Below are 20,487 nucleotides of genomic sequence, written 5' to 3'. Positions count from 1 at the left end.
CACAGCACTCTACCCAGGGCAATAGCTTGAGGCTCTGTCTCAAAAAAACAAAAACAAAAACAAAAAAAGCCACAGATTATCTAAACTGACACAAGAAGAAATAAAAAACCTGAGTGCCACCATGTCTAGTAAAGAAATTAAGTTCTCAAAAACAAACTGTTCTACAATAAGAACTTCAGGACCACATGACTTCCACCTGAATTCTACCAAAAATTGAAAGAAGAAATAATAATTTTACAAAAATTCTTTCAAAAACCAGAGGAAGAAGGAATACTTCTGAATTCATTTTATCATTTGAGTCCAGTAGAATTTTGACTTCAAAACTAGATGAAGACATTGCCAAAACAAACAAAAACAAACAACCTCCAACCCCCCCCCCAAAAAAAGGAAAAGAAAACTAATTTCCTCCTAAAATAGACAAAATCATTCTAAATAAGATTTGAGGAAATTTAATTTAGGAATATATAAAAAGGAGATGTTATTATGACAGAGGGAATTATCCCTGGAATGCAATGTTGATTTAATACTCAAACAATTAAACAATTCATTTTGGCCTATTAAAAGAATAAAAGAGAAAAAGCATATGATTAGCACAATAGATGTAGAAAACAATTTGACAAAATTTAATAGTAATTCATAATAAATTCTTTCACCAAGCCATGAGTAGTAGGAAATATCCCTGGTCTGATAAAACCTGATCTTTGAAAAATTTGCACATAATATTCTACTTTATAGTGAAAGACTAAATCCCTTCACCACTCAGATAAGAACAAGCCAATAATGTCCACTCTCATTCTCATTCAACATCATAATGGAGGTGCTAGCTAATGTAATATGATAAGAAAAAAAAATACAGGATAAAGACAGAGAAAAAAATAAGCTGTCTTTATTTGTAGATGATATTGTCATGACACAGAAGATCTTTAAAAAATTTACAAAATTATTAGAACTTATGAATGAATTTAGCAATGTTGCAAGGTAGGAAACATGTCTGTATACTAGTGATGAACAATTAGATAATGATGTTTAAAAATACTGCTTATGGCAGTGCCTGTAGCTAAAGTGGCTAAGGCACCAGCCACGTACACCAGAGCTGGTGGGTTCAAATCCGGCCCAGGCCTGCCAAACAATGACAACTACAACCAAAAAATAGCCAGGTGTTGTGGTGGGTGCTTGTAGTCCCAGCTACTTGGGAGGCTAAAGCAAGATTATCGCTTAAGCCCAGGAATTTGAGGTTGCTGAGAGCTGCGACACCACGGCACTCTACCCAGGGTGATAGCTTGAGACTCTGTCTCAAAAAAAAAAAAAAAAAGTACTGCTTACAGTACCATGATAAATATGAAATATTTTGGAATAGATTTAATTAGCTACACTGAAAAGTTCAAGACATGTCTGAGATATAAAGGACAACCTACCTAGAAAGAGAGAAAGGGTATGTTCATGGGGATTGAAGATTCAGTGTTATTACAATGCACATTCTTCCCAAATTGATCTATAGATTTAACACAATCACAATCTCAGTGGAATTTTGTAGAAATCTTAAATTTATGCAGAAATGAAAAGTACACTGAATACCTCAATCCTGAAAATGGTGAAGGACAAATTCAGAGAACTTATTCTGCCTGATTTCTAACTTAGTAAAAATCTCCAGGACAAAGCAGTGGTAAAGGCAAAAGGATAAATGTATGGACTAATGGAATAGAAGAGAAAACCAAGAGAAAATTCACATGGATGGTCAAGTTACTTTCAAAAAATTCTGCCAAAGTAATTCAATGGGGGGAGGGGAACAAACTCTTTCTTTGAACAACTAAGTTTATGTTAAAAAAAAAAAAAAAATGAGGCTCGGCACCTGTGGCTCAATGGCTAAGGCGCAAGCCACATATACCTGAGCTGGCAGGTTCGAATCCAGCCCAGACCCACCAAACAACAATGACGGCTGCAACCAAAAAAAAAAAAAAAAAAATGAACTTCAATCTCTACCTTATACCATTCAGAAATGTAAACTCAAAGTAGAAATAGAACCAGACATAAAAGCTATGACCACACAATTTCTATAAGTAGATGTAGGGGAAAATATTTATGATCTTAAGCTACACAAAGATTTCTTAGAGAAGAAAGTCAATGTGCTGAACTATGAAACAAAAATCAATAATTTGAATTAACCAAAAGTAAAACATTCCTCAAAAAAAATTCAGAAAATGAAAAAGGAAAGCCACCAATGGGGGGAAAATTATTCTCAATACATATAGTTGACAAATGACATAAAAGAATATATTTTTTAAAAGTTACAATTCACTAGTAAAAAGATGACCAAACCAATTAAAACAAAATGGGCAAAAATTTGAACACATGCTTCACTAAATAAAGAAGTGCATTAGTTCTCCAGCTTTGCGTAACATATTGCCACAAACTTAAGTGATTTTAAAACAACACCCATTTATGGTCTCATAGTTCTGTAGGTCAGAGGTCTGGGTGAACTTCACTCTTATTAGGAGGGTCCACTTTTATGTGGAGAATCCACTTTTAAGTTCTCTCAGGTTGTTGGAAAAATTCACTTTCTCATGTTTGTAAGAGTACTCATTTTCTTGCTGGCTGTTGTCTGGGGACTATGCTTAGGGTATTGAGGACACACTCAGTTCCTTGCCACCTGGCCCTTTTCATCTGTGAAATTGAAAGTCTCCCTCACATCAATCACTTCTCATTCTTTATCTATCTCACTCTCTTTTCTACCACCAACCTGAGAAAACTCTGATTTTGAAGCATTTATGTGATTAAATTAGGCCAGCTGGGTAATAGGCCTACTTTATTTTTCAGCTTTATTACAGTATAATTGACAAAATTGTATATATTTAAAGTGTATGATATGTTCATTTGATAAGCATTGTCAAATTATTACCACACATAATCATCTATCACCTCACATAGTTGCTTTCTTTCAAATTACGAGAACAATTAAGATCTATACTCCTAGCAAGTGTCCAATACAGTATTATTAACTATAGTCATCTTTTTTACCTTAGATTCTCAGAACTTACTCATTTTATACCTGAAGATTTCATACCTTTTGACCATCTTATTCCTAGTTCCCCCACTCTGCAGCTATTGGCAACCACCATTCTATTCTCAGTTTCTATGAGTTTGACCTCTTCTTTTCTTTTTAGATTCCACATGAAGTATTCCACACAGTATTTATTTTTCTCTGCCTGGATTATTTTACTTAGCGTAATGCCCTCCAGGTTCACCCATATTGTTGTCACAAAGTGTAGGATATACCCCTTTTCATGTCTCAATATTGCATGTGTGTGTATCTCATATATTATTTATCCATTCATTCATCAATGCTTATTTCCATAGCTCAGTTGTTATGAAAAATGATGCAATAACTTGAGAATGCAGATATCTTCTCTTCATAAACTGAACTTCTCTTCATAAAGTTTTGTTTTCTTTAGATATGTACTCTGAAGCTGGATTGTTGGGTAATGTGGTAGTTCTATTTTCAATTTTTCAAGGTACCTCCACACTGTTTTCCGTAATTGCTGTACCTGAATACATTTCTACTAACAGTGCTCAAGGGTTCCCTCTCCTCCACATCCTCACCAACATTTATTATCTTTTATTGTTTCAATAATAGCCACCTTAACTGATGTGAAGTGATATCTCAGTGATGTTGAGAACTTTTCTGTGTAACTGTGGGCCATTGTACATCTTCTTTGGAAAAAATGTCTATTCAAGACCTTTGAATATTTGATTTATTATGATATTGATCAGTATAATTTCCTTAATATTTTAGGTATTAACCTCTTATCATATGTATGGTTGCAAATATTTTCTCCCAGTCTATAAGTTGCCTTTTCATTGTGTTGATTGTTTCTTTTTTGTGCAGATGCTTTTTAGTTTGGTGATGGCACACTTGTTTATTTTTTAGTCTGTTGCCTTCACTTTCACTATCAAATCTGAGGAATCATTGCTAAGATCAATGCCAAAAGCTTTTCCTCTATATTTTCGTTCATCAATGTCTTCTAGATTTTGTAGTACAGATGTTTTAAATTCTTTGTTAAATTTATTTATTAGTACTGTGTTGTTTTTGATGAATTGAAATAGGATTACTTCCTTAATTTCTCTCTTAGATATGTTATTGTTAGTATATCAACCACAATTGATTTTTGTGTGTTAATTTATATCCTGCAACTTTACTGAATTTGTTTATTAGTTCTGACATTTTTTGATAGTCTTTAAAGTTTTCTATACATGAATTTCATGTCATGTTCAAATTATACTTTTTCCGTTCAAGTTATGATGCTGTTTATTTCATTTTCTTGCCTAATTGCTCTGGCTAGGACTTCCAGAACTATATGGCATAAAAGGGTGAGGGTGGGCATCCTTGGCTTCTTCTTGACTATAAAGGAAGTTCTTTCATGTTCAATATGAAGTTAATCATGGGGTGTCCACTTATGGACATTATAATGTTGAGGCATATTCTTTCTGCAGTCTGTTAAGAGTTTTTAATCTTTGAAGTATATTGAATTCTTTCAACATCCTTTCCTTCATAGGTTGGGATAATCATATGATTGTCACCCTTCATTCTATTAATATAGTATTTCACATTTATTGATTTGTGTATATTAAACCATCCTTGCATTTCTGGAATAAATCACACTTGATGATGGTATATGATGCTTTCAATGTGCTGTTGGATATTCTTTGCTAGTATATTATTGAAGATTTTTGTATCTAACTTCTGCTGGGATATTGGCCTGTGATTTTTTATTTCTTATTTTCTTATCTGGATATGGTACCAGGATAATTTAAAGCTCATAAATTTGAAAGTGTTCCTTTCTCTTTAATTTTGCAAAAGAGTTTGAGAAGAATTGGCATTAATTTTTCTTTAAATATTTGGAAGAATTCCCCCATGAAGCCATTGGTATTGGGCTTTTCTTTGTTTCGAGAGTTTTAATTATTGATTAAATTTCCTTGCTAGTTTTAGCCCTCTTCAGATTTTTTATTTCTTCATGATTCAGTCTTGGTAAGTTTTATATTAGAGAATTTTTTAAAGGTTATCTAACTTCTTGGAAAATTGCTCACAGTAATCTGTTAAGATCCTTTACATTTCTGTGGTGTCAGTAATAACATCTTTCTTTCATTTATGTATTTATTTATTTCAGTCTTCTCTCTTTCTTTTTTAAGTATAGCTAAGGGTTTTTCAATTTTTTTTTATCTTCTCAGAAAGCCATCTCTTAGTTTTGTTGATCTTTTGTATTGTTTTTCTTGTTTCTACTTAATTTATTTCTTCTTTGATTTTTGTTATATCCTTCAAGTATTAAACTATGACTTACTATATAAAAATCAAATCAGTTTAATCATAGTAATAGAAAAAAAAAAGAAAAGAAAAACAGATCAATTGAACAGGACCAGGTAGCCCAGAAACAGATCTCATTATAAAATAATTATATGTCCATGAAAAGCAGAGTATTACACAGCAAAGCAGAAGAATATGATCATTCAGTAAAATAGTGTTGGTATAACAAAATAAAATATTAATTTAGATTCTCATCTCATAGCATATGCTAAAATAAATTCCAGAATAAAATTTTAAAAGAAGCTTTTAAACAAATAGAATGAAGGTGAACATTTATTAACTGAAGCATTGGAATACATCGCAGTGGTAAAAAGCAACAATTTTCCTATGTAAACATTCCCTGAGAAGGAAGCACCAGGAAGGCAAGAACCCCAAGAGGTATCACTCATTACTAGCCTGTGCCTAGCACGTTGTGTGTACTCCAATAAATCTTCATAGAATAAATAAAAAACATCGTATTTACTTTTTTGAAAGGCAGCATCACTACCATTTTTTAAAATGACAAATTGGAAAAAAGCATTTATTATATATATGAACCAAGATTAGTATCCTTCTCTAATTAAAAGTTTACACAAACGGTAAGAAACTTTATTAAGATTCATGAGATGGACACGTATGTAAATGAACTGTTTACAAAAGAGGGAATACAAACATTAAAGAACATTGGGCAACATGCTAAATGTTAGTAGTAAAGAATTGCATATTATCTGCCAAATTACAAGATTTTAAAAAATAAAATGTAAGACAGCCAATGAGGGTAAGGCCATCTCATACAGTTTGGGTTGTTAATGCAGATAGCATAGGTCATCTCACATAGTTTGAGGGGTTAATATGAACTTTTTAGAAGGATGATTTTGCATTCTCTATTCACAGCCTTAAAAATATTCACTGCTTTTGACCCTGTAATTGCTTTTTTAAAAAATTATTTTCTTTTAGAGACAGAGTCTCACTTTGCGCCCTCAGTACAGTGCTGTGGGCACAGCTCACAGCAACCTCCAGCTCTTGGGCTTAGCCATTCTCTTGCCTCAGCCTCCCGAGTAGCTGGAACTACAGGCACCCGCCACAAGGCCCAGCTATTTTTTTACTGCAGTTTGGCCAGGGCTGGGTTTGAACCAGCCACCCTTGGTATATGGGACCGGTGCCCTACTCACTGAGCCACAGGCACTGGCCACTGTAATTGCTTTTTAGAGACTGCATCTTAGATAAATTACCTGTTAGAAAGAAAAAGAACGTATACCAAAAAAGTTCAGCAAAGAGTCAGAGAGATTGGTAAAAATTAGGCAACTGAACGTCCAAAAATGGGAAAATAAATGTAAAATACGCTATGGCCACAAAATGGAATATTAATGCAGCCATTTAAACCATTTCTATAAAGGTTTTAAAATACCACTGGAAAATAAGTTATTTTAAAAGACAGAAGACAATTATGTTGTGATGTAAACGATAAAAATATACATAGAAAAAATAGGATACATTTATTACATAATAACATTTATTAGTGTTTATTCAAGGGGTAAGGATCCTCTCGGATTCTACACAGGTATTATCTCATTTACCCTCACACCAACCCTATGACCGTACACTTTTATCTGTCCCATTATACAGAAGAGAAAGCTGAGGCACTGAGGGGAGAGGCTTCAAAATCTCCAAGCAGAGGCGCAGGATTTGATATCAGGCAGGCCGGCTTCCTGGTCCATCTTAATCGATGCCCCGCATCTCCCGTCTTTGTTTCACACACTTGATCTTAGCCAATAGGCCGAGAAGCGACAGCCTATGTTTGTTTTAAAAAACTGTATTTTCAGTAGTTTTCTGAGCGGAGGGCAGTGGGGAGGTTAAGGTCTCCTTTGACCTTCAGATCTTCCAAAATTTCTACAATAAGCACGATTTTGGATCATTAAAAATGACGTTGGTAATAGTAATATTAAAAAGAATCAAGTCAACTTCATCTTGTGTTGTCAGTGTGGGATTATCTGCACCACCATTTCCAGTTCGTTTTTTACAGAAGCTCTGGGGAGCCTCAGGTCCCCTCTCCAGCTTGCTCAATCGGTCTCCCCGGGTTCCACCCACAGCCCAGAAGTTCTGTTCATTCTTGAAGTGCGCGCTCTTTTCTCCCTGCGCCAGTGTCGCAGCAAACAGCTCCAGGGTATTGTCCTCAAGCGTTCAATGGCTGCAGGAACCGAGTCTTTGGACCTTCCCAGGTTCCGCCCCCAGCTGGCCTCGCAGACCCTCAGCGGCCGTGGGTTCAAGCCCCTGTCGCAGGGTCAGGGAGGGCACTCACTCACCCGAGGACGCAGCCACCTTCCCGAGAGAGAGCAGCAGCAGGGACATCCCGGGGAGTGGCAGGGCCGGAGTCGGTCTGTGTTCACAGTTCCGAGCAGCAGGGACCTCCCGCGTCTTGAGGGTTCGGGTCTGGGGACCAGCTGGACAGCCGCAGTCCTGCAGCGGCGCGCATTGGGGGTAGGCGCAGAGGCTCGGGAGACAGTAGCGCGAGCGGCTGACCATCCTTCATCCGACCAGGACAGTCTGAAAACAATGATTATTTCATGGTGACTCAGAAGTAGCCCTTGAGAAAACTCAATGTTAATTAAAGAGGGTTGTCGGGGGCAAAATTCACAGCTTGCGTTTTGGGGGGAGTGGTGGTGGGGCGATCGCGTTAACGCGCGTGTTCTCCCGAGAGTCATAGTCTCGGGTTGGGAGCAAAAGACCGGGAACTAACTGTGCAGTCCGTGGGAACCAAAGGCTGACTTTGGGGAACTCGGGCAAGGGTCGCCTTTTGACAGCGCGGCTACTGGTCCAGGGGGCGACCCAGGTTTTCCCGGTCGCTGGGGGGAAAGTTCGAGCCAGCCTTGCTGGAGCGAGATCTTCGCGACGCTAAGTCAGCTCGGCCGCCGGCTCCTCTGCTTAGAACGAGCTCTTCTCATTTCCCGGATCCGTTCGCGGGACAGTGAACCCCCAAATCCTTTTCCCTAAGAGGCTAATAAAAAGGTGTTTACAGACCGTGGGGGTGGGATACGATGCAAGTAACCTGTTTTGACGTTTGAAAACCAGATGCCGGGAATCATTGAATCATATATTGCAAGTTTCCGTGTCTCATGAAATTTGGGGGGTCACTTGTTGGGTTTGTGAAAATCTCTGCATCTCGCGCCCCAAGTTGACGGCTCCGCTGCGGAAAGCGGGGCAGAGCGGCGGTGGGGAGGGTCTCCGGAGCCAGGCGCTGCGCGCGGGGCTTCTGCTGTTTCCTGCCTCGGAGTCGCAGTGTCCGCCCGGCCCAGAACGGTTTGTGCAATTCAGAAACTCGATAGGAGGCAGCAGCTGATCTCCCACCACCCTAAAAATAATCTGCTCGGGCGGCGCTGCGTGCTTCTGCTAGGGGAGGACAGCTGTCATCGGAGTAAGTGAATCCGTGTCTTTTCCATATATTTCATTTAAAAATTGTAAGGGGTGACTGTAAACTGTGGATTTTGATCTAACATTTCGGCAACCAAAGGCGTCCGCTCCCTCTCGGCGCTTTGCTTCCACGCTGGCTATTCCTAGATGAAAGGATGAGGCCCGGCGGAGAAGAGAGGGGGTGGTGGGGGGCGGTCAGGTTTCCAGTTTTACTTCAAAACCGCCGGCTTCTACACAAACCAACTGGAAACCGTGAAAAGAGTTATTATTACATTTTTTTGTATGGTCCGTGAAGTAGCTTTCTATCTGTTTAACTTTTGCTATTCTTTGCTTTTTTTTTTTTTTTTTTTTTTTTTTTTAGGAGTTCTGCGTCCTGGTTTGAAATTTACAGCTTAAGACGGTGTAGGTAGTCTGATGTTTTGAAAGTAGCACAAGTGCACCCGCAGGGGTTTGAAGCAGCACCAAGGTATTTCTTTATTTTCTGCTTTATTTGTTCAGTTCGGATTTTCTTTTTAAAGTCTCACTCCAGGGTCTGTCTAAGGCATAGCTGCTGAGCAGTTACAGCATTTCTTTCGGTGTAGGGTAGAATTTCGCAGCTACTGGAGAGGAAATGGGTGAATTAAATAAATCAGCAACTAATTCAGAAGTCAGTGGTCTTTTTTGCTAGTGATTTCCCTACTTGGATCTGTCATAGCTAGCCAGCTAGAAAGACAGCTAGTTTTTTTCATGAACCATCCACTAAGCAACTTCAAAGTTAATACTGCATTAGTTTTACAAGGGATCTCCCTCCTGAAAATCCCTAGATAATGGTAAAGCCCTAAGTTGTTGAAAATGTCGTGTTTCTCTCTCATAACACAATTTGCTTAGCCTCTAAGTAACTAAAGAATGAATTGTTTTGTATGCAACCATGACAATTTTATATTGAGTTTAGTGTGTTTTCTTCAGGTGTTTTCCAGCATTTTCTGCTCTCTGGCATTCCTATTTAATTAGAGTGACCACTTGCTGCTGGATGGACAGGAAAGAGAGTTTGTTTTCACTGACTTTACTAATAGTCTACTTCCAAAGGCGAGGCCTGGCAAAAATAAGTGGTATACCTGGCATACCTTCACATCTTAAAGAATTGTTAGAATTCTTTAAGTAGTTAGAACAACTACTTTCTCCTCTTACAGAAAAACCAACAGAGCTAATAAGTCAATTATTATATTAATTGGCTAAATTTAAAAGTTTTGGGGTGTGGAACTTCATACAGTGCATTTTAAGGAATAAGAATACTGAGAGTACTGTTCTCACCATGAAATCATACATTAGAGCCTGGAGATTGTTTTCATTTTAAGTTTTCTGTTGTATAAATCATCCTTACGATCAAAGTTTCACTTTTGATCTTTCTCTTTAAAGTTCATTCAGTCAAGTTCTCCTGTCAACTCTCTGAAACACTGGAATACCTGTCAGTGTTTCCGTGGGAGGAAAACGTTATGTCTTCTCATCTGTCCTCTCTTCCCTCCTCTCCTTCCTTCTTGATAGAGGGTCTTTGTCAGTGTTTCATTAACCTAGGCAGCCCCAGAAGGGGGGGTTTAGTCAGTGAGAACAGCCATCCATAACCTTCCCCAAGCATTCCTTGAAAGAAAGACAAGATACCATTGGTCAATCACACGTTTGACAGCCTGTAATAATCTCACTCCGAATCCAGTGTGACATAAACATGTGAAACAAAGGCCAGCAAGGGTACAGACTTAAATTGCTGCTGCTTGCTTTCAAGAATAGATGACATAATCTCTTAACAAAACAAGCTGGAGGTTGCGTGATGTAGTGGAAAGTCATAGTTTATAAGTCAGACATGTGGAAATGGATCTGGTTCCCCCACTGAACGTGATTTGTGGGAAGGAAACATGGAATGACAGTTGGGAATTTAAGAATTAATTAGACATCCTGATTGAATAAGATGTCTTTGATAAACACCATAATTATCAAGATAATCTGCAATAAATTTGCTCCTTCCCTCTTTTTGGTTGTATTGTGGGCTGGCTGTTAGAATGTGCCACGTGAACACTGGGTACCTGCAAAGGTGTCTAAGGGTCAAGGGAGAAAGCTGTTTAAGGAAGCAAAAGAAAAGGTAAAAGAAGCCATGTGGTAAGAGGTAGTGGACAGGCTGGGAGCCAGAGGGAAAAAGTCAAAAGCTTTACCTTTACCAATTCAAGGCACACACCTTTGCATGATGGTGTCATTGGATAATTCCCTGTCTTTTACATCAAATATCCTAGTATACCAAGAACTGCTGGGACTAACAGAGTCTGATTTATATAGTCTAGGATCACAGGCACTGTTTCTGTCTTTTGCACTATTGCATTCCTAGTAACTCACACATAGTCAGCAACGATACGTATCTTTACAGTTAATTAAATAATGGCCTACAATCCCAGATATCTGATATATATATAGCTAAAAAGGTTCTCAGACTTTTCCATGTTCTATTTCATTGAGATTTTCTTTCCACAGTTACACAGAGCATTTATCCCCAAATGATTTAATTGATAGGCTTCAAGACTGAATAAATAAATACTAGGCAGGCCATTCTTATAGCTAATGAAGGATGTAATTTGCAAATTCGGATTACATGTGTATTTTAGCATCTGGCTCAATGATAATGGTTTATAAATGTGGCCACCTGGAGTATTATAATTTTGGATAAAATTATAAAAGTAGCTAAAGCAAAAATTATTTTCTGGTTCATGCTAGGAAACAGTTTATACATGTCTTTCAATTTCGAGTGGGCTTTAAGTTTCCTTTTAGCATTTCTACCAAATGAAGTAGCCTTAAAGAATTCATTACTCAATGTTATTTTTTAGCTTTTGTTTTATTCCGTCTTTCTCAGAGCTACATCTCACCTACACACTCGAGTCAATAACTTCCATTTTTAAAATTCTCAGGTCCTTCTACATTCTTTTATTCAGCTTAGAATCTTGATCACTTACAAGAATTTGCCAATTACATAACTTCATTTCGAGTTAAAAAAAAAAAAGTTTTAAAAGATGAGAAAAATACTCACTAGAGTCCATACCAGTGATTTATCAAAAAAGGGGTCATCAGAAATAATACTGAGAAACTTTCTGTTTAAGCATTTAAGATTATAAATACATAGAGTCTCCAGCTATTGTGTTCACGTAATGCTTTATAAAATTATTGCTCAAAAGTTTATTTCTCCAATAATTTACTCATTGTTGCCAGTCTTTTCTGTGTACCATTCTTGGTTTCTTTTCTAGGAAAACTATTAGAGAAAAATGGTCTGTGACCATTGCTAAGTCAATTGTCAATGAAAGAAAGAAAAGATACTCTGTTAGTCAATCACAATTTTGCCAACCTTTAATAGTCTAAGTCAAACTATTAAAGACTAACCTTTAATAGTCTAACTCAGAATCCAGTGTGTCATAAATGTGTACAAGAAACAAAGGCCAGAGAGGTTACAATCTTAAATGGCTACTTGTTTTCAAAATAAAACAAGTTGGAGTTTGCAGGATGCGGCGGGAAGTCATAGTTCCTACGTTAGACATGTGGGAGTGGATATGGCTCCTCTACTGGTTGGCTCATTATTGAACCTCTCTGGACTTCAGTATCTTCCCCTGTAAAAAGGGAATAACACCACAAACCTTATGAGGTTGGTCTGAGGACTTAAGATAATGCATGCACAGTCCCAGAATTTAGTAGGTGCTGAGTAAATGATAGGTGCTATGAAAGTTGTTTTCAGAATGCTAAAGCTCTTGCTGTAATTTCACAGCAGTGTTTTTATGGAACAGACCTTCATGCCTCTATCATCTGTTTAAGCACAGCACTGAGAGGGATCCGTTTATTAATAGAATTTAAGCGAGAGCTTGTCACTCCTCTGCTCAAAGAGCTCCAGGGGCCCACTTCTCTCAGGGTAGAAGCCAAAGTCCTGACAATGACTTAGCCCTGCGTGGTCTTGGCCTCCGTTTCCTCTCTAAACTCATCTGCTTGTATGCTCATGAAGTACAGATTTCCAATTAAAAGACACCCTTGGTTTTAAACTTGAGTGCATTGCATGTGAGAATATTCTAATGAGGGGCCTGGAGTATTTTCTTTAACTTGCCACTTGAGCAATATTTAATTTGTCTTGAGGACTGGATTTCTAATGTTCTTCGGAGAAAGACTGATGTCTCTTACCAGCCATGTTCACCTCTGTGTATTTCTATTTTCTGCAATTAATGAAATGTTTCAGAAAACTGTGTCCAGCTGAGGTTGTTCCTAAAGCACTTTCAATGAATGTAAGGAAGAATGTGAAACTGCACCCTTTTGACCTTCCAGTCATTAGTTCAATTTTTTCTCCTGCTTTTTGTGATATATCACCATTTTCGTTCTTTGAATCATTTTAGTCAAACAGACCGAGTATTTGGAGATTACTACTATCAGTACATACTCATTATAATATAGTTTTCAAATTAAAATATTTCTTCTAGAAAAAAGTATGAGAAAGAAAACCTCAGAGAGGATTTATGGGAAACATTTATAGAACCTTTGTAGAACCTTTGTACATAGAGTTACTCTATGTAACTCTACCATGGAGTTTCTGACTTTGTCAACTGAAAAAAATAAGGGCGACTAATTTTATTAGGTAATCACTTATTTAAGGATATAGTTTTATGAAAAAGAGTTTAGTCATCAGAAGGGATTTTCTTTCTTATTTCTCACCCTTTTAGAGTGAACCATATACGAAGACATGAGCCTTTCATTTTGTGGTAACAACGTTTCTTCGTATAATATCTATGACGGTGTGTTAGAGAACACCTGCTTTGTGGATGCCCTCAACCTGGTCCCTCACGTCTTCCTACTGTTTATCACTTTTCCAATATTGTTCATTGGTAAGTAACCTAATGGCCTGTAATATACCGCCTGATGTTTATAATTCTTATGAGGGGCTGAGATTTGGGATAATGTTGACTTAATTTCTCCAACAAGTAAGCTAATGTGTACATCTGCGAGAAATGAACAAGCAGGTATTTGTGTTTCCAATGATGCAATTTTTGGCATGTAATATTTCCTAGGTGCGGTCCCATGCTCACTTATTAGTGACCTTCAGGCAGCAGTGGTAGTTTTTGAAAAAGAAGGAAAGGGGTAATTTTATAGATGGAGCGAAAGCATCTGATCAATATTCGCTTTGTGCTGGGTGAAGGGAATGAAGAATGGGTAGGCAGGACAGAGCACTCGCCTTCCAGGACGCATGTTATGGAGATGTGTCAAAGTCAAGGGAAATGAGGATGCCAGGGTGTGAGCCCACTTCCAGGTACTCTTCTTGAGGCAGGTAGGATAGGGTGAAGGACATGCTTGGGGACTCGAAAGATACAGAATGTGCAGATTAAAGCGGGAGTGATAGCTTGTGTTTGGGGTAGAAAGAGCACATGCACAAACTATTTGGAAACAAGTGAATATTACAATACAGTTCCCTGTATTATTTCATAGTTTACATATGTCCCAAATCCAGTTATTTAGGGCAATTATTTATAATTTTTCTAACTTCTCTCAAACTACCAAAATAGACCATTTAACTTTTCAAATATTATAAAATATTTTGGTATCTAAAATGATGAAGATTAATATACTGCCCATCCATTGAACCTATCTCCACTCACCTCAAGGGATATAATAGTAAGAAGGAAAGAGACTCCCTCTGCATAACATTTCCTGGTCTTGTTATTCTTCCCATATCCTGGCTTTTCGGAGGAGGTTACTGCTATTTTGAATTATTTGTGTTTAATTTTCCCATGCATAATTTTGCCTATAAAAATAAATGAAAAAGTTACCAGATGGATTTTCTTAAGAAAACTATAATAATGTAATGGCATACATTAAAGGAAAGTTTGAAGATAATCTATATGCTTTTACTTATTTACTTAACACATATTAATGGAGAGGATAACATGCCTTTGGGATTATTCTAACAGAGATTAAAGAATTTCTGTCATGGTATATACAGAGGCCAACGTAACTCTTGATACATATTTGTTTTAAATGAATGTTCAGACACTAAATATATTGGGACCAGAGTGGCCATATGTAGAAATAGTGATTGTTTATGTGACATTATTTGTAGAGTTCTAGGAGGCCCATTGGGCAAAATTGGAATTTTTTTTTTTACTGTTAATTGCAATTAATAATTTATTTTTGACATTTAATTAACTTCTGGAGACCAAGGACTATGACATTCCCTTCTGCATCCCTAATATCCAGCAAAGAGGCTGACAACCAGGGTATTGGAATAGAGTGGAATTGGAGTGGACATTGTGAAAGGGCAATGGAGTAAAAGGCAGGCCTCCTTTATAGCATGGGCTACTAAACTTAGAGAGGGATCATAAAGAAGTATCAGGTGCTAGGAAAATTATAATGTTGCAAAAAAAGGCATGGAGTTTTCCTACAGGAGTAGCACTAGAACATACTAACTGTAACTAACCTTCCAAGGATGAAGCAAATCTAGAACCAACTGACACAAGCACCAACTTTCCGTTCATAGAGTTTTTCAGGGGTAACTTGTTGTCTATTCAGAATTGCTTTCCTGCAATATTTCAAGCACAAATCTCCATTTATCCTTGGAGTTTATGGAGTTTTTGTCCTACGGGGTAGAAAATATCCATTTTTCTACTTTTGGCCTAAGGGCATTCGTAGTGACCTGCAAAAAAATGAGAAAATAAGGGAACAAAAGCAGACAAAGTGGAATCCATTCCTAGCATTCCATATATGAAGAGGGATTACTAAAATGCCATCTCGAATTTCTTCTTTGGTGATGAGCTGACTGGAGAACTATAATGTTTTTGAGCCTGCTTGGAAGATCTTTAACTTTAACTTTCTTTGAGAAAAGCATCAATGCCACTTTGCAGCAATTTTTTTGCATATCATAGGCATATAATTAAGAGTTGACTTGCTAAGGAGTCTTGCAGCTCATAACCAAGTAAGTCTTTTCTTGTTAGTCTCCCACACGTCGCAAGTTTTGAAATACTTTAGACACCAAATTTCTTTTATTATGATCATCAGTTGGCTTCCTTTTGAATTGATCAGAAAGCTGTCCGGAAGACCTGATTAGCAGGAGATAAAACTATATTGTCTTCTAGAGTTGGGGTTATAACTGAGCAGTGAAACAAATGTTAATGCTTTAGCCTGGGCAGTCTGAAATTGTTATTCTTTAACATAAGGAAAATAGATCAGGATTTCCATTGCCATCCTAGAAGACAATAATGTTCGCAGGAGCCCCTACCCTAAAAGCGCATCATAATGTGCATACGGTAAGTTATTTCCATGATTATAATTGATCCTTTTGTTTATCTCTTTTTTATTTTATTTTTTTTCAGGATGGGGGAGCCAAAGTTCAAAAGTACAAATTCATCACAACACATGGCTGCATTTTCCTGGACATAACCTGAGATGGATTCTTACATTTGCGCTCCTGTTTGTGCATGTTTGTGAAATAGCAGAGGGCATCGTGTCAGACTCGTAAGTGGCTTGATGTGCGTTACCCCATTACGACATACCAGCAGGTATATCATCCATGCAGGTGGAGCTAAGAATGCATCAAGTCAGGCTTAACTCATGGGGCATGACACATTAGGAACACAGCTGTTCCCCGTTTTATATGATAACCATGGTTTTGTCTGCATTTTTGTATTGCTACATGTTTATCTGATAACACAAGTTCAGGTCTCTGACGGGCCCAGGCATGTGTTTTATGTTCTTCCCAATCCATGCGGCCCTTGCAGAAAATTCTTCTCTCCTAGACATTCCAATGTTTAATTTATCTTTAAAAATAGGTATAAATAGAACGATTGCCTATGTTGAGATAGAGTTTTAATAGCTATACAGGGTGGCCATAAAGTTCACGTGCAGTTTACATATTAATCAGTTTTCAGATGTTTCCATTTATTTTGTAAAGAAGTAAAGACAGATGAAACAGGCATGCAAGAAGTCCAGGAACCAGTGAGGATAGACTCAAAAAAATTGAGGCAAAGCAGAAAATTGTTTTAAAATCAAGATTTGTGACTTCCTCTCAAGTTTAGCTTAGGGTCTGCGGGGTCCCCCCAAGTTTGACATGCATATCGAGAAGTGTTATTTCTGTTCAGGGCCAGTCTACCCTAGCCACGGCACGATGTTTGTCCGCAACGATTTCAAGGTGTTCAGATTTTGTTAATCCAAATGTCACAAAAACTTTAAAAAGAAGCACGATCCTCGCAAGGTCAGGTGGGCTAAAGCATTCTGGAAAGCAGCTGGTAAAGAGCTTACTGTGGATAATTCATTTGAATTTGAGAAACGTAGACACGAACCTGTCAAATACCAGAGAGAGCTATGGAATAAAACTATTGATGCAATGAAGAGAGTTGACGAGATCAAACAGAAACGCCAAGCGAAATTTATAATGAACAGACCAAAGAAAAATAAAGAGCTACAGAAAGTCCAGGACATCAAGGAAGTCAAGCAAAACATCCATCTTATCTGATACCCCCAGGCAGGCAGAGGAAAGAAGTTGGAAGAGAAAATGGTACAGCAATTCCAAGAGGATGTGGACATGGACGATGTTTCCTAAAAACTTACTGTCTGTAACCATTTCTATGTGCACATTTGGAAATGTTTTCTAGAGACAGAGCTTTAAGTTATTGATTTATTTTTTATATAGGGTCACTCAAATGAAAGGGGATTAAACAAATATCACCTACATTGCAGTCTGCAAAAAATCACATAGTATGGATGTTTGATTGCATCTCAGTGTTAAACCTTCACTACAGATGTGCTTATGTAAATTATGAAAGTTCTGTTTTTAAAGACAGAAGTGAATTGTGGGCATACAATGGTCATGCTATTTGGATAATGGCCTTGGGCAGGTCCTATTATGCAAAAACTAAGGATAAAAGTTCTGACTAGTGATACGTGAAACTAAAATTTTCTTTACAGTAAAATAATCCCTTTATTAATGTTTTGTAGACAGGAGATACAGCAAGGAACTAACAATTTGTGACTATTAGTTTCCAATAACATCTTTTATTTTGATCAGTCTTTCCTGTTTTTAGCATCTTTCAAGAGCATAATGGCCTTATATCATAAAGCCTAGACTGAACTACTTTGGCTGGGTTTAACTGTTCTTTTTTTTTTAGAGACAGAGTCTCACTTTATTGCCCTAGGTAGAGTGCTGTAGCATCACAGTTCATAGCAACCTGGCTCTTGGGCTTAGGTGATTCTCCTGCCTCAGCCTCCTGAGTAGCTGGGACTACAGGTGCCCACCACAACGCCTGGCTATTTTTTGTTGCAGTTTGACCAGGGCCAGGTTTGAACCTGCTACCGAGTTTAACTGTTCTAAAAGCTAGTTATGGATGTTGGGGATGAAAGCTGAATAGTCTTTCCCTGAAATGGCACTGTATAATGTCCACTTGGGGAATATTCAGTTCCACCTTGTGATTCCTGGCAGAATAAGCTTGATTTTTCTAGCCCAGCAGTGAAGAAGAGGAATCCATTGCCTTTTAAAGTTTGTTCTGTGATTTTATTTATAAAAGTTCCTGATTGTTTTTGTAAAGTAGAATTTATGGGTAGAACACCTTTCCATTAGTTGCACAAAAAATAAAACCATTCTTAAAGTAAAAAAAAAAATCAAGATTTGCCATAAAAGCAGTATTTTTTAAAGGAATTTTATCATTCTTAAAAAAGAAATCCTTTGTATTAGGCAGTTAGAATACAATGAATTGCATTTATAAACCTGAAGATAAACTAGGGAGAATATTTTTCTCATACAGTGAGAAGATAAAGTTAAGTACAGGGGAGTCCCCAAGTTACAAACATCCAACTCATGTATAACTTGCACTTAAAGTCAGAGGCCATGACAGTAGGTCCCCAAGTTACGAATGCCCGACTGAGGTATGACTTGCACTTGTGAAGGGAGGCTATTACAAGTAATAGAAAAATGTACCTGCTCCAACTTACATACAAATTCAACTTAAGAACAACCCGCAGAACCTATCTCATTCATCACCAGGGACTGTAATAGGAAAATTTTCATTATGAATTTATGCTAAATGATATACCTTTCCTGAAGAGTTAATAGAAGGCCTTTAAAGCTATAAAAAGGAAACCTCCAGAAATAATTTTCTTCTTATCTAATCAGAACCTCTCCCACATGTGTTTATGGTTTTCTGTAGCAATTAGCAAGTAATGAATTTCCAGACTCTTGCTATGGAGCTAACTCCACGTAATGCTTTGTAAGGGTCTGGTGCAGATATGTTTGCATGCCTTCATTTCTGAGAAGAAGAAAAATTAAAGGCTCCTTAATGCACGCCATCTCCCCCTGCCTTTAGAAGCTTGGGAGGAAGCCATCGTATAATCTTACTGATTACTGTGTAAAACCTTTGGTATATTTGCACTAGCAAGGTCAATTCTAGTCTTAATTTTTTAATTTTGTTAATATTTAGGCTGATTCTGTGTTTCTATGTGCATGGATTAATATGAAATGGATGATAGATCAGTCGGATCTATCTTAAAAACTTGATGTTCTGTGAATAAGGCGAGCTCTTCCTTTCCAGCCTAGTGGTTGATGATGTTCAGTAGGAGACTTGGAAAATGCAGACTGAGCACTTGATAATGACCTGTGCTAATGAGGAAACTCGTTTGTAGTGGTGGTGATACCCAGGGCCTTCCTAAAGACAAACAGGCAAACACATACCCTTGATCTTGTGCTTTGCTCTCCCATTCTTTAGACTTTTTCTTCTTTCCCCCTTTCTCCAGGCTTTTCAAAAAGTTATTTTCCAGTTACTTTCAAACCCAAAAGTTCTCTTTCTCTCTTGCGCTTTCTTACTCTGGAAACTGTCTCTACAAGACTCTCTGTGATCTTTAATGCCACTTTAATGGATACCTTTATCTTTGTCATAGTTATTACTTTTGACCCTGCCGATCATTCTTTCCTTCTCTTTTTTTTTTAACAAAATCTTTATGAACTCTACTTGATATATAACAAATGCTCATTCTCATTAGTCAATCGTTAATAAGGAAATGCCACAGTAAGTATAAAATCTTACCATAGCTGCTTATTAATTCTTTATAATTTCTTCCCTTAACGATGTTTTCTTATTTTTTTCTCACTTCTTAAATAGACTAATTTATTTCTCAAAATTCTTTCTTAAGGTCATGGATTTTCTTCTAGATATGGTAGTGACCGTATAGTTTTTGATAGAAAGTGTGCTCCTTTTTGAATTTTCTAAATATTCAGTAGTGAGTTTTGGATTCTTTTTGGTTCAATAATCAGAGAATATTGGAGGCTTTTCCTAATTTCTGTGCTGATGAAATATTTATCTCCTATTTTTTCCATTTTAACCATTCTGAACTATTTATGGGAGTTGGCAGGTGGTTTTTAAATGCATCATATTACATTCAAATAATGGTTATCAAGTCTACAATGATTCCAAGTTACACTACTGATAATGTTCCAAATCTCTTCCTACATTTCTCTCTTGGACAGTTCCCTTTGCGTGTTTATTAGACACCTTCACAATCCACCCGTCTCCACTGAGTCTTATTTGCGTCCTCCTTCCAATCTGCTCATCCTCTTAATACCTTATTTGGTTACCCATCCACCTGGATGTTATTTTCTACCTGTTCATGGCCTCTAACACTATTTTCCCATCCTGTTCATTGTAACAATTGATTTTTTCCATGGATATTATTTCCTGTTATTGCTGCCAAAACTTAAGCTAGGCCTTCATTATCACCCATGGCTT

The 20,487-nt window shown here is 37.3% G+C and overlaps 1 protein-coding gene and 1 pseudogene across 1 annotated transcript in view; both read left to right on the top strand.

Annotated features, from left to right (window-relative positions):
- The first annotated feature begins 8,624 nt into the window (after positions 1-8,624).
- The window catches only part of ABCC9 (ATP binding cassette subfamily C member 9), a 126,471-nt gene continuing 114,608 nt past the window's right edge, over positions 8,625-20,487 (top strand). Inside the window, exons 1-4 of the mRNA XM_023514704.1 lie at positions 8,625-8,747; positions 9,105-9,209; positions 13,450-13,611; positions 16,090-16,231. Of these exons, the coding sequence (XP_023370472.1) occupies positions 13,470-13,611; positions 16,090-16,231 (284 nt within the window). The 5' untranslated portion in view covers positions 8,625-8,747; positions 9,105-9,209; positions 13,450-13,469. The remainder of the gene's footprint in view (positions 8,748-9,104; positions 9,210-13,449; positions 13,612-16,089; positions 16,232-20,487) is intronic.
- Positions 16,824-17,315, top strand: LOC111726216 (annotated as a pseudogene).

The sequence above is a fragment of the Otolemur garnettii genome, unplaced genomic scaffold (genome assembly GCF_000181295.1).
Source record: "Otolemur garnettii isolate 467f Iridium unplaced genomic scaffold, OtoGar3 scaffold00057, whole genome shotgun sequence".
In the NCBI taxonomy this organism is placed as follows: domain Eukaryota; kingdom Metazoa; phylum Chordata; class Mammalia; order Primates; family Galagidae; genus Otolemur; species Otolemur garnettii.
Note: the sequence above shows the minus strand (reverse complement) of the source record. Positions and strands in the feature narration are given on the sequence as shown.